Source organism: Danio rerio, chromosome 8 (assembly GCF_049306965.1).
Source record: "Danio rerio strain Tuebingen ecotype United States chromosome 8, GRCz12tu, whole genome shotgun sequence".
NCBI classification, from domain to species: Eukaryota; Metazoa; Chordata; class Actinopteri; order Cypriniformes; family Danionidae; genus Danio; species Danio rerio.
In genome coordinates, this window is record NC_133183.1 from 9,353,974 (window position 1) to 9,369,234 (window position 15,261).

The following is a 15,261-nucleotide window of genomic DNA, read 5'->3' on the forward strand; positions in this document are numbered from 1 at the left end:
TCATCCAGTGAAATTGTATTCATATCACATTATATACACTACCTGACAAAAGTCTTGTTGTCGATTTCAGTTGTAAGAGCAACAAATAATAACTTGACTTCTAGTTGATCAATTGGAAAAGTGGCAGAAAGTAGATTTTTTTCCAATGAGTCATCCTTTGAACTGCATCTCAATCATCAGAAATACTGCAGTAGACCTACTGGAACCTGCATGGACCCAAGTTTCTCACAGAAATCAGTCAAGATTGGTAAAGGAATAGTTTGGGGTTGCATTCAGTATGGGGCTGTGTGAGAGATCTGCAGAGTGGATAGCAACATCAACAGCCTGAGGTATCAAGACATTTGTGCTGCCCATTACATTACAAACCACAGGAAAGGGCAAATTTTTCAGCAGGATAGAGCTCCTTCTCATACTTCAGCCTCCACATCAAAGTTCCTGAAAGCAAAGAAGGTCAAGGTGCTCCAGGATTGGCCAGCCCAGTCACCCGACATGAACATTATTGAGCATGTCTGGAGTAAGATGAAGGAGGAGGCATTGAAGATGAATCCAGAGAATCTCAAAGCTCATGGGAGTCAGACACAATATTCATTCATTTTCACGGCACCATGACTTTATATTCTATACTGGACATTATTTCTGTTAAGTGACGAGACTTTTGTCTAAACAATTCAAAATCAAGGCACGATCATATTTTATTTTAGTAAACTAAGTGTAATCTAGAGGCCTTTGCCTTTCATATAAGCCACTTCTGATACCAAATGATCAACTAGAAGTCAAGCTATTATTCGTTGTTCCTAAAACTTGGATAGATGACAAGACTTTTGTCAGGTAGTACACATCGCAGAATAACAAATTATCGCAAATGTTAGACTTTTTTTCCCCCAATATCGTGCAGCCCTAGTCTCAGACCATTTCCTCATGTTGAAGCAAGTTTCCTACTCAATATACAGTTGAGGGCAAAATTATTAGCCCTCTTGCAAAATGTTTTCTTTTTCAAGTGTTTCTCAGTGGATATTTAAAATTATCAGGGAAATTTTCACAGTATTTCTGATAATATTTTTTCTTCTGGAGAAAGTCCCCTCATAAATTAGCCCACTTGGCTACAAAACAAACCATTGTTATATACAATGATTTGCCTAATTATCATAACTTGCCTAGTTAACCCAATTAACCTAATTAAACATTTAAATGTCACTTTAGGCTGAATACTAGTATCTTGAAAAATATCTAGTAGAATATTATGTACTGTCATCATGGCAAATATAAAAGAAATCAGTTATTAGAAATGAGTCATTAAAAACTATGTTAAGAAATGCAATGAAAAAAACTTAATTGAACAGAACTTTGGGGAAAATATAAAAGAATTTAAATTTAAAAGGACGGCTGTATATCAATTATACAGCTTAAAATGAAATCTAAGTGTAATCTGTGTTTGTTGTATTTACAGTATCTCTGATTCTTTGATTCAGTGCATGTGTCTATAAGATAGCCTGTTTGTATTTTCTGAACAGGGAGTTGCGCTGGAACAAGGGCACCATATTAAAGGCGTCAGTCGACTACATCCGCAAGCTGCAAAAGGAGCAGCAGAGATCCAAAGAGATGGAGACCAGACAGAAGAAACTCGAACACGCAAACCGCAGTCTGATGCTGCGCATTCAGGTAGTGCAGGTCTTGCTTAGAAAATGACCATAGTTCAGTCCATCTTATGTTTATGCTATTATATTATTCATAAATATTTTGAATTAGCTTTATGTTTTCAGTGTTTGTAATCTGCAGTGCTCAGCATAAATGAGTACACCCCCTTTATATCTATTTCTCAGTGAATATAGCCAAACATTTTGTTGCATTTAAACTAAACGGTTTTATTAAAGGGTTATATATACATTAAAATAAGTTTGGTTACATCTTTAATAATAGAGAGATAATACATTTATATTCAAATGAGGTGTTATACAAACTACAATATTTCAACAAATCATTATATATTTTTTTATGTTTTTTATTGATTTTTCCAGTTTGTTAAAACATTTTCCCCAACATTTTGATCTGGGTGTACTTTTGGACTGATCTTTAGTTTTTTGTTAGATTAGTTCCAGTTTTAGCTTTGGTACTGACTAATCTAATGTATATACACTAATATATTATCGTAATGCATTTAATAGAAAATATACATTTATAAGAGAGATCTGTGAACGACGTACTCATTTATGCTGAGCACTGTAACTATATACTTTTTTATACATGTATTATTTTTGTTAGTTTTAATTATTGTATTTCTTCATGCTTAAACTGAAGTTCATTTCCAAGGAAGCATTTTTAGTTATCTTTAAAGTGTATTTTATTTTAGGTTACATTTCGTATTTAAAATATATTTAAATATATAAGAAATGTTCTTTTTTTTTTGTATATTTAAATAATAATAATAATAATAATAATAATAATAAATATATATATATATATATATATATAAGGTCTTGTTTTTTTTCAGCTTGTTTAAAAAAAACTATTAGTTTTATAGTTTTAGCTACATTTAATAACACAGCACTTTGAATATTGATCAAGCTTGTTGTATTTTATTTAAAGGTGCTCTATGTAAGCTTTTGACTTTTCTAAAGCATAACAATACCATATTATGTTTGCAGATTTTTAAAAAACAATGCTAAGTGAACCTTCTTGTTTATCTGCTGTCGTAGTAGTATGGCAATAAATGTCATGTTAAATGGCATTCCAACTCACATAATTAACATTTAACGCTGAATAAAGCACATGAGGTGTACCTGAGGTGATCATGCAATCAGCAGCAAGAAATAGAAGCCTTTTCTAAAATAGAAATTCCTAGTATGGGACAAAAACTCCTTTTAATATGGAGAATATTCCTTCTATCGCGTGCCGTTGCTTTTATTTAGAGCACTATTTAAATCAGCCTTACATCAGCCTTGAGGCTTGATCATCAGACTCGCTTCTGTTGGTCCTCAATCTGGCAACCTGCGCTTACGTTTATTTTGATCAAGGAATGCAATACCTAGTTCAACCACTGTGTGTCAAAGTAACATACTGCACCTTTAAAACCTGATAGTAGATTATTGGTTTACTAATTATAGAGTAATTATTGCATTTCGGCTCATTTTAATTGATTGGATCATTTTGTTTAATATTATAAACATTTGATGTTATTTTTATTTTGATGGCTCCTCTTTTACTTCATTATTTTGCTTTTTAGCCCAAAATTTGCATCCCTTTTTAAACATTTCCATAGTAATATTGGAATGAATCACATCAATGACTTAAGAAGGTCGACAAAAGCATTGCTCATAAAATCAGTAATATGTCAGTTTTATTAAAAAAAATAATAATAAATTCCAAACACTCAACTACACTGTAAAAATAATCAAAATGTTTAAGGAGTTAACATGAAGGAATCAAGTTAACATATTAGTTTATACAAATTTAAGTGGATTGAATGTAAAACAATTAAGTTGTCCTCTGAAACTTCAACAATTGTATTGTTTCAGCACATTTAAAATAACTAGTTTGAACAAACTAGTATGTTTTTTTTGGAGCATACAGGTATTTTTGCATATCCATATTGTCCATATTGTCATTTTCTTTATTTGCAATTGTATATGCATCCTATGCATGTGTAAATTCCCCTGTTCACAATTGAATAATAATTCCTGTGTGATCAACAGGAACTGGAAATGCAAGCTCGGCTCCATGGCCTCTCGTCATCTCAGCTCTCAGACTCTCTGACCCAAACACAGACTTTAACACTGGAGCACAACCCCAACACTGACCTCTCCAAAACCCTCCTGTCAATCACCCAGACCACACCCTCTTCCTTCCTGTCTCCGCCCTCCTCCACCTCATCAGTTGGCGGGACGGTCACCAGTCCTTTAGAGCTTGGCACACTCAGTTTCGGAGAGTTGGACGACCACACGGCCTCCGTCTTCAGTCCAGCCCTGATGGCCGATATGGGCTTAGGGGATATTCTGATGGATGACACCGGTGCTCTTTCACCCGTAGGAGGCGCTGATCCCCTCCTTTCCGCGGTTTCTCCAGGAGCCTCAAAAACAAGCAGTCGTAGAAGTAGCTTCAGCATGGAGGAAGACTTGTGACGTCTTCAATTCAGATGCTAGTTTATCTGCTTGTGCACTCCATTGTCGGCCAGTAGAGGGCAGTGTAATCTTGACGTCTTTGTTATTCGCTGTACTGTAGACATCCTCGAGACTCGATTCTGGAGGAGATGCAGGTATAGAAAGCCTTCTGGATGCTTCATTTGTTATCTCAACAACCTCTGATTAATATATATATGTAAAAAAAAGAATGAATGAATGAATGAATGAATATTAAAGAATATATGTACATAGAGTAGAGGTAGTGCTAAACATATATTTCGTATTTCTAATATATATGAAAAGTAGCACTATAATTATTAACTCCTGACCACCAACCATATGAGTTTAAGTGGATGAATAGTTTATTTTTAAGATCACCTATACAGTGAGCTTTAAAAGTCTGAGACTGGAAAATTAGGAAATATACAAAATTATTTAAATTAGGTAAAAAATATGTAGAGTTAAAGTCAGAATTATTAGCCCCCCTGTATATTTTTCCCCCAATTTCTGATTAATGGAAAGCTTTTTTTTTTTTTCAGCAAAATAGTTGTAATAACTCATTTCTAATAACTGATTTCTTTTGTCTTTGACTAGACATTTTTCAAGATCCTAGTATTCAGCTTAAAGTGCCATTTAAAGGCTAAACTAAGTGAATTAGGTTAATTTATCAGGTAATTAGGCAAATCATTGTATAACGATTGTTTGTTCTGTAGACAATCAAAAAAATATTGCCTATTATTTTTAAAATATAGCGGCTAAACATAATGACCTTGAAATAGGGCTGGGCTGATTAATGATACTATATTGAATCGCGATAAAATTTCTGTCAATTACATAAGCTTTGGACTTTTTTTTTTACTATATATTGATTTAAAAGCCAATCACACAGCAGAAATGTGCAACAATGGGAGTCTAAAAGTGTGTTAATTTTAAAGATGTACTGAATTTTCGGCCACCAAAAATTTATCGGCTGAAATTATGCCATTTAATGGACTCTCTAATTTTGGTGGCATCAGTTATTGTGGGGGTACTCTTTCAACCCATTAACTACCCCACCAAGAAAATAAATGTATGGATTGCATTTCTTAACTCCAGTCGCTAGTTAACACACTCAATGCATTTTTTTTCCCAACACTTCTCATCATTTCTAAAATATCAGCCCTTTACCAAATGGTTGATATGTAAAAGTACCGAACTTAATACATGTACTGAAAAAAATCTGAATATATGAAGTATAAGACCAATTTATTAAAAAAAAATAAAAAATTGAATACTTAATCACCTTCATTTTTTTGAGTGTGCCATAAAATATTTCAGATTCTCATTTAACATGATTTCTTGTTTTTTAACAACAAAACAAAAAACTAAATTTAGTGTTGTAGTGCAAAATATGTTTGTCTAACTTTTATTTATTTATTTTTATAATAAGTAATGCTGTGTGTGCAAGCCACTATTTAAAGCAGTCATTCTTTAAATGACTTTAACAGTCATCATTTAAAACAGTAAAATCATGGTTAACCCTGGAAGCATTAACAACTTGTATAAAAATATATATCGTTATCATTCAATATGGACAATAATTATTGAGATTGCAATTTTGCCATATCGCCCAGCCCTATTTTAAATATATATATACTTTTGATTAAAACTACTTTTATTCTAGCCAAAATTAAACAAATAAGACTTTCTTCAGGAGAAAAAAAAAATTATAGGAAACACTAAAAAATTCCTTGCTCCATTAAACAAAAAATTCACAGGAGGGCGAATAATTTTGACTCGTTCAAGTGCTTTCCTCACTAGATCAATCTAAATACATTCACTAATTTTAACTTGAATTATTATATTAATATTATACACTACCATTCAATGCTTTGATGTAATAATAATGTTTAATTTCAGCAAAAAAAAATGCATTAAAAAGTGATCATAAGTGAGAGGAAAGGAAATTATAATGCATTAAACAAATAATTAAAACTTTATTCAGCAAAGAATCCTGTAAAATCATGTGCCATGGTTTTCACAAACATATCAAGCAGCACTGATGATAATGATAACAGACCCTTTTCACATTTCCAGGTTTCTCCACTGCAGAATTTGTCATAGTTGGGTAAACTTGAGCGCAGTGAATGGGAGAGTATTACAAATATTATTTTTACAATCCTATTTGCTGAAATAATAAAAGAAAAGCTCCACGATGGTGTTACAAGACTTTCAGAAAAAGGAAAAAAAATAGTGTGAGACTCCCAGCATACACTTATGCTGGGAGACACTAAATTTTTAGACACTAAATTAGAAACACCTCACACAAGTGGTAATGCGTTTTTTATTATTTAATGCAAAGATGATATAAAACATACATAAAATAATAAGTTAAAACATTTATATGCATTAAAAAATCAGGATTTAAGTTTGTGATGACAGTTAAGCACGTCATAACAGTCTTGTGAAAAGGGTCCATTAAATAAAATGTTAATGAGCACCACATTAGCATATTTTAACTTCATTTTAACCTATATTAAAATAAAAAATGGCTATTTTAAATTGCAAAAACATTTAACAGCATCACTGTTTTTGATCAAATAAATGTCTACTTTCAAATAACACAGTCATACTACCCTTAAACAGTTAAACGTTGGTTTAATTTGAGGAAATTGTATTAAGATGGAACTGCCTCAGACTTTTGCAGCTTACTGTATGTCAGAGTTTACAGTAGTAGCACATCGAATACGAAAGGGACAGTTGTGTGTTATTTCCCTTTTTTAAATGTGAGAGTGTGTGTGTATATCACGCTGTACATCTGTGCTTTTAATAACGGCGGCAGTAAAACTGTTCCTAAACGTGTCCTCAGGAAAAAGCGACAGACAGAAAAGTGAACATCCTGTTCAGCTCGGCTTTCGTTTCCTGTTGAGATTGTTGTGCTCTTAGGTTGATTATGTAGCACAATGAAAACCAGCTTTATATCAACAGTCGGAAAGATGCATGTGTGGCTTGCAGGGATCACCTCACTGATGCAGAACAGATAGCGGTGTGTGATTTACATCTACGGTTTATGATATTATCACACTTAAGCCTGATATTCTAATAGTTTTAAAGAGATTGTTCTCGGAAAATGAAAATGACTCTTTACACTTCTTTCAAAACTTTAAAAGTTCATTCTGTGAAACACAAAAGAAGATATTTTAAAGAATGCTGAAAACTATTGACTTCTATACAGTAAAAACAAATACTATGAAAGTCAAGTGATACCAGCTTTCAGCATTAGATCCACTTCAAAATGAGTACATTTTTATTTTTGGGTGAACTACCCCTTTAAGTGTGCAAAGAATCAAAAATGCGTCCAAAAGCTTTGACTATGTGATGAACCTATTAGATTGAGCCTTTAATTCAACTGACGAACGCAGAAGTGTCCGTAAATATCTGTTTTTTAATTATTATTCATAAGTTAAAGTGATATAATTAGTATCACAGAAGCACTGCCAAAAATTAAACAAATAATGACATAAAGAAACTTGTGGATACTATCTAATATGTGACCCCAGAGTACAAAACCAGCCTTACTGTATAGTTTTAGGAATAGCCAAAAAATACATGAAATGAGTCAAAATGACTGATTCTTTCTCTTCTGTCAGAAATCATTTGTATATTAAATAATGATCATGTTCTATGAAGATTTTCGTGAGTAAATATATCAAATCTTCATGTTTGATTAGTATGTAATTATCTTTTTTAACCCTCACACTCAAAATAAGTATAAAATCAAATAAGTTTTGAGGATGTCAGGATTTTTCCTGGGAATACTATTTCTAAAGGAGCTGTTGACATGAAATTGAACCAGGTAATGTGTAGTTACAATGGAATGACACAAGGAGAAAGTACTGAACTACTGAAACATATTTAATACTTCATATAAAAGGCTGTGTTGGTGATGGCCGCTTAAAGGCGCCTCTCAAATGGAGAATAAAGTCACATGCATTGCTCAGGTGTGAGTTTCTCACAGACTTCAACAAAGGGTCAAAATCTTGATGGTTCTGTGGCTCTCGTCTATCAAATCTGATCTTTATTTGGTATTTTTATTGGATTCAGGTCAGGTGTTTGGCTGGGCCATTCTACAGCTTGATTTTCTTTCTCTGAAAGCATTTGAGAGTTTCTTTGGCTGTGTTTTGGATCATTGTCTTGCTGAAATGTCCACCCTGCTTTCATCTTTATCCTCCAAATATTATAGATGTTGGAATACAGCAGTGGTTCTCAAAGTGGTGGTTGGGAGGGGGTTGCGAGGGGTTGCAGGACAATGTGAAGGGGGGGTTATTATCATTTATATGGTTATTAAACCATAAAAATGACCATATTTTATCCATAACCTACTAAAGAGACAAAAAATAGTTGTTTATAGTTACTAAATAGTTACTATAGTAGCTTATAGTTACTAGTTCTATTGGATTGCAACCCCTAGGGTAATTACATTATATTAAAGACACAGCAATAGCGTCAGATGCAGCAGATTGATTTTATAACACCAGGGTAAACTTTCTGGCCCATTTACAGCACTGACATACATACAAAAAAATTAAACGAAGAATAGACTTGGGTCTATTGGCGTGTGTGCGGCATTGCATGCACTTTCTGTATTTATAACCACCACAGAGGATATATGGGGTCGCGAGTCACTTTTGTCATTTTGGGGGTCGCGGGCTGAAAAGTTTGAGATCCCCTGGACTAAAGCAGCTAATATTAATTTACAACTACAGCGAGATTTCAGCTGCTGTCTCAGCTTTCCATGCCTTTTCCACACCTCCCTTTCTTCATGTGTTCAATAGTTTTTCCGTGTGTCATTTCATTGTATTACACATAACTTAATTTATAAACTAATTAGATTTGTTTTCTTGGCATATATGGATTTCTTTGATTGTTACTAACATGCGGTGAAAATTTCAAGTCAACGGCATCTTTAGAAGTATGTTTTCTGAGGAAAAATGTGACATTCATTACTTATTTCCCATGCTGTGAGTTAGTTGAAATGATCAAGTCAACGTAAACGATTTGTGTTGGGACAACTTGAAGGAATTATGAGGAAGCTGGCATTTTTAACAGTGCAGATTCCACATTTTCTAATAGTTGTATTTTGGTCAGATATTTTCAGATTCTAACAGAGCATACAGTACATCAAGCTGTATAAATGCTATAAATCTCCCTCCTGAGTGTTTTGTGATCCCGGCTCACATATGTGTTACTCTTTCCATTTATGTGCATCTATGAATGCATTTTCCCGACGAACAGAAACGTCGGGAAAACAATAAAATATCGCGTTTCCACCGAAATATTAATCAGCATATCAATTTTCGGGAATAAGGATGATAACTGTGTTGATTTAAATGTTCTGCTTAAATCAGCAGTCTGCTATCAGCTTATTCCTGTCAGCAAAACATGTTTCCTTTGACATTCAAAGACCTTGTCGATTAGAAGAGACTTTTATTCAGTCGTCAAAACTTCATTATTGTGATTTGGAAATGTTTGACTCTAATCTATCGTCTTTACAGTCTTTATCAGGAATATTATGACAGTTTAAAGTTCTGTTTTATTTCTACCGCACATTTTATTGCTGTAGTTGTGCTGAGAGCTACATTGGAAGTAATGTAATGAGTTCATATACAGCGAGGTGCTGGAGAATACTTGTGCTGCAAAACGTATAGGCTATGGCTGTGTTGAAATCATGGCAGTTTTATACTACACACTTTTTATGTGTGTGTGTGTGTGTGTATGTGTGTCTGTGTGTGTGTTGTGAATATACAGATCTGAAAGGAGAAGCAGAACTGCTTTTGTGTACGTTAGCAGCAGCAGCTTGGGAAATATCCTTTACTAATGTAGATTTGCAGCGTTTTGCTAATCTATGTGTGTTTGTGAAAAGTATTTTAAAGCTGTTTATTATGTGCTGATTTATGTAGTTTACTGATAGTTTATGCCACTGGGTTAAAAATGAAAAAGGTCATTGAAAGTTTATATTTCTCTATTCTGAATTTGGGGTTTTAAGCTTTTGGTTTAGAATTTATCGTCGCACCTTATTTTGGTATTGAATTTTGAGTTTCATCTCAAATTTTAGACCTTTTTGGTTTCTAATTTTCTTTTCTCTTGCAATTCAACCTTTTTGATTTAGAATTTTGAGTTTGGTTTCGCAATTCTGACTTTTTTTTATTAATTTTTATTAATTTTAAATTTTAAGTTTTCTCTTAGCACGTAGCACGTTCACCTCACAGCAAGAAAGTCCCTGGTTCGAGCCTTGGCTCAGTTGGTGTTTCTGTGTGGAGTTTGCATGTTCTCCCAGCGTTCGCGTGGGTTTCCTCTGGGTGCTCCGGTTTCCCCCACAGTCCAAAAACATGCGGTACAGGTGAATTGGGTAGACTAAACTGTCCGTAGTGTTTGAGTGTGTGTCTGTGTGGATATTTCCCAGAGATGGGTTGCGGCTGGAAGGGCATCCGCTGCGTAAAAACTTGCTGGATAAGTTGGTGGTTCATTCCGCTGTGGCGACCCTGGATTAATAAAGGGACTAAGCCGACAAGAATGAAGTTTTCTCTTGGAACTTTGAACTTTTTTCATTTCGAATTTTAGAGTTTTCTCATAATTCTGACTTTGTGATTTTGAAGTTTGAGTTTTATCTCATAATTCAGACTTTTTGATTTCAGTTTTTGAGTTTTATCTCATAATTCTTGCGTTTTGATTTCAATTTTTGAGTTTTATTACACAATTATGACCTTTTGATCTCTGATTTTGAGTTTTATCTTTTAACTTTAGTCTTTTGATTTCTAATTTTGAGTTTTGTCTTGCAGTTCAGACCTTTTTGATTTCTAATTTTGAGTTTTGTCTCAATATTCTGACCTTTTTTTAATTTGAGTTTTATCTTGCAATTCAGATATTTTTGTTTTAGTTTTTTAATTTTCTCTCACAATTCTGAATTTAATTTCAAATTTTGAATTTTATCTTATTATTCTGACATTTTAAACTTTTTGACTGTTTTATCTCGATTCTGACCTTTTTGATTTCGTATTTTGAAGTTTTATTTCATAATTCTGACTTTAGTTTAGAATATTGAATTTTTTGCTCAGTTATTGGTTTCAAATTTTGTTTACTTGTGCAATTCTGACCTTTTTGATTGCAAGTTTTGAGTTATAGCAATTCAGACTTTTGTTTAAAATATTTCATTTAAATTTGTTTTTCTAAATTTTTTGTTTTTTGTAAATGTTTTAGTTTAGAATATTTCATTTTGTCTCTTAAATTTTGTTTTTTCTTATTTTGACTTTTTTGGTTCAGACTTTTGGGTTGGTTTATTTTGATCTCAAATAACATTGCTTTTTAATATTGCAATTTGTATATAAAAAAAGAATAGAGAGAATTTTATTTTGCAATTCATACTTTTAAACTTTTTTGCTTACTTTTTCTCACAATTCTGACATTTTATTAAATTGTTTTGTTTGTTTTTTGATCATTTTGAGTTTTTTATATAGAATATGGGGTTTTATCTCTAAATTCCTGCTTTTTCATGTAAATCTGAGTTTATTAAATATAAGGTATACATTGAAAGTTAATATGTTAACATGAGTTTATAACCCCAAAAAAGCAATTATAACAGAAATGTTAAACAAGAACGATTACCTTTTTACATTTTTAACCAGTGGCAAAAACAAAAACAAGCTTCCTTAGATTTATCACAAAGACTAATGTACAAAGCTTTCTTTAATGTTTTACCAAATATATCAAGTTATAAAGCAAACAATAAAATATATTTTCATTGCTATTTACTAAAAAAAGTCAAACAAAATGTTGTTAATATGTAAAGTATGGATAGTTTTAACACCTTGCTGGAGCAGCGGGAGAGATTTACTTTTTTAAACGAAGCCTAAAACATTATTATGATACATTATGAATACTGCAACACACTCAGCTTTAGATCTATGCAATGTCAGTGTGATCCCTTTATCGCTTTTGTCTCTAATTTCGTGTTCACTGCTGTAGAAATAGCATTCAGGAATGAAAAAACAGAGGGATTTGCGTGTTCTGTGGCTTTTCCAGCTTAAATTATTATGTACCTCTGTATATACATATATATATCATGTTGAATGCCTACTGATGACATTTGGCCATTTCTTTAATGTTTTGAAGATTGTTGCGCAGTTTCTGTCTGCTGAATCGTCCTCAAACTTGCCATCATTTCTGTCTGTCGTGAAAAATAGTCTAAAATGCATTAAGAAGATCCTACAATTCACTGTATAACTGCAGGAGACTAATTAGGCAGTGTTTACATTCATGTACTTGATGATATACTATAGATGTCCACTGTCTGGTCACACTTTAAAGGGAAAATGTCTGTCGTTTATTCTGTATTTGAGTGTCCACGGTGCTTGTGGATGTTTATTCCTGTATTTTCTTAACAACATCGAAACAAGCAACAGTTATGCAGATTTCTTTTTGTACTCTTCAGTAGCCTATATTGATTTTTTTTTTACTTTTTAGGAAACAAAATGTATAAATAAAGTTATGAAACAGATGTGAGTTTGTTTGGTTGTTCTTTACCTTTGATAGAAGTGTTCTGATAGAGGGGAAAATGGTTGGAAATAACAGTAAGCACAAAGAAGAAGTGCTAAGTCACGACCTCAGTTTAACATCACATCCGAAAGACAGCGCTCACTGAGAGTATAGTGTCCCCTTCACTATACTGGGGCATTAGGACTCACACAGACCGCAGGCTTAGCACCTCCTGCTGGCCTCACCAACACCACGTCTCCCATCCAGGTACTGATCAGGCTCAGCCCTGCTTAGCTTCAGTGAGTGACCGGTCGTGGGCTGCAGGGTGATGTGGCTTTGTTGGCTGGATATATGGCTGTGGATCCTTAATGATTCCCTTCATACTCATGTTACTGCAAATAGTAACAGTTTAGTAGTTAGCACAATTAACACTTGTTAAAGATTCATTTAAATTTGTCATGTAGATACTATAAATTTGTTCTCTATTTCTTTTTTTTTTTTTTTTTTTTTTTTTTTTTTTTTTTTTTAGTTTTTTATTGCAGTTTCCAAGTTTACATATTGATAGGGTTCATATGGTTTTCCACATTGGTTACACAAAAACAATCCAACATAGGGATCCAGAAATTGTAAAAATGAAAAAAAAAAATAAAAATAAAAATAAATAAATAAATAAAAACTCCATACATAATTAAATATGAAAATTACATTAATGACTCAAGGATACTATAGGAACAATCAAATCAATACACTTGTAATTGTTTTGTATACCATCAAAATGTATACAGATGAAAAAGAAAAAACATTTTTTTTTTTTTTTTTATGTATTGCTTTTCAATTACAATTCAGTTGTTCCCTTATTTTTAAACCCATATTGTAGCACTCGATCTGCACTTTTTTTTTTTTTTTTTCATAAACTATATACATATGAAACTGTGAGGATGGTACTTTTAGCACCTTGATTTATTTATTTTTAAATGGGTATTGTTCTTATTATTTTTCTTGTAAGTTTTATCTCAAAAAATAATACATAAAATAATCAAAATAAAATTCACATCTCTCTGACTATTACACATTCTATATCAAGTCTGGCCTTAATGGGAGAATATATTCTACCCATTTTCTCCATGTCTCATTAAGCTCCACAGTCTGTAATCGACGATTCATTGTTAGCCTCTCCATTTTATAGATATCATAAGTTATTTCAAACCAATCACTAATTTGAGGTGCTTCAAGCTGTAACCATTTTTTGGTTATGGCTTTTTTACAGGCTATCAGCAAAATTTTAATCAGTTTTTTGTCAGATTTTTCTTTTAGCATAGGAGAGTTGAGGCCTAAGTATAGAGTTGAGAAGGAAAAATCGATGGGGGTGTGGAATATAGTCTCTAAACATTTATGAATTTCTTTCCAAAATGCCTGAATTTTTAAACATTTCCAGAATATGTGTGTATGATTCGCTTCATTTGAGCCACATAGTCTCCAACAGACTGCATTTTTGTTTAAGTATCTCTTCTGCTCAGGGGTGACGAAAAAACGAATTATATTTTTCCAACCGAATTCCCTCCAGACTGAGGAGGCTGTTGATTTCCACTGTGTTTTAAAAATACTTTTCCACTCTTCCTCAGTAATTTCAATATTGTTCTCTTTTTCCCATTTATTTTTTATATAATATGTGTTTTCTGCTTTATTGTCTTGTAGACTTTTATATAGTTTAGTAATTATTTTGGTCATGTTGCCTCCTTTATAAGCTGTGATAAATATTGTCAGGAGGTCATTATTTTTATTTTCATCACCATTTCTAATGTTTTTAATTTTGTGTCTTATCTGTAAATATCTATGAAAGTCGTGGTCACATAGTGAATTTTCATTTTTGAATGTTTCAAAATCCTTAACACTTCCATTATGTAGAAAAGTGCAGTATGCCGTAAGTCCTTGCTTATTCCAAACTTTAAAACTAGTGTCTATTTTGTTTGGGGCGAATGTGGAGTCAAACGCTGGCCATCTCAGTATTGATACTGACTCTGTTAGATCATATTTTTTTAATATTTCTTGCCACGTTTTTAATGAATTGTTTGTCCATTGATTAATTTCTTTTTCATAGGTTTTCCTCAAATTGTCATCAGCCATTATTGCTTGAATTGGGGGTCTGTTTGGAGTGGCATTTTCTATTTCTTTCCATCTGGCTTTAAAATTAGGGTTACTTAAGCATAGTAATGGTCGTATTTGGGCCGCTTGGTAATACTTCTCCAAACATGGTAATGTAAATCCTCCTTCGTCTTTCTGTAATTGTAGCGTTTTAAATTTAATTCTTGGTTTTTTCCCTTGCCATATAAAACGTGAAATCGATCTATCCCATTCTGTAAAATGTTGTTTACTTATTTCTATAGGTAGTGTTTGAAAAAGATATAAAAATCTTGGAAGTATGTTAATTTTAATTGATTCTATTCTGGAGTGTAATCCTAGGTATGGTAGAAGGTTCCATCTAACTAAATCTGCCTTTATCTTTGAATATAGTGGCTTATAATTTAGATCAAATAAAAAGGTTAAATCTTTAGGGATATTAACTCCTAAATATTTCATTGAATTTTCTTTCCAATTAAAATCAAATTTTTGCCTTAAATATTTAGATGGTTGATAA

At 32.6% G+C, this 15,261-nt stretch overlaps 1 protein-coding gene across 3 annotated transcripts in view; it reads left to right on the plus strand.

The window, feature by feature from the left end:
- The window catches only part of tfe3a (transcription factor binding to IGHM enhancer 3a), a 39,009-nt gene extending 26,361 nt beyond the window's left edge, over nucleotides 1–12,648 (plus strand). Inside the window, 2 exon segments of one of the 3 annotated variants that reach the window (NM_131848.2) lie at nucleotides 1,512–1,659; nucleotides 3,690–4,321. In NM_131848.2, the coding sequence (NP_571923.2) occupies nucleotides 1,512–1,659; nucleotides 3,690–4,115 (574 nt within the window). In that variant the 3' untranslated portion in view covers nucleotides 4,116–4,321. 3 annotated transcript variants of the gene reach the window in all.
- The last annotated feature ends 2,613 nt before the right edge of the window (nucleotides 12,649–15,261 follow it).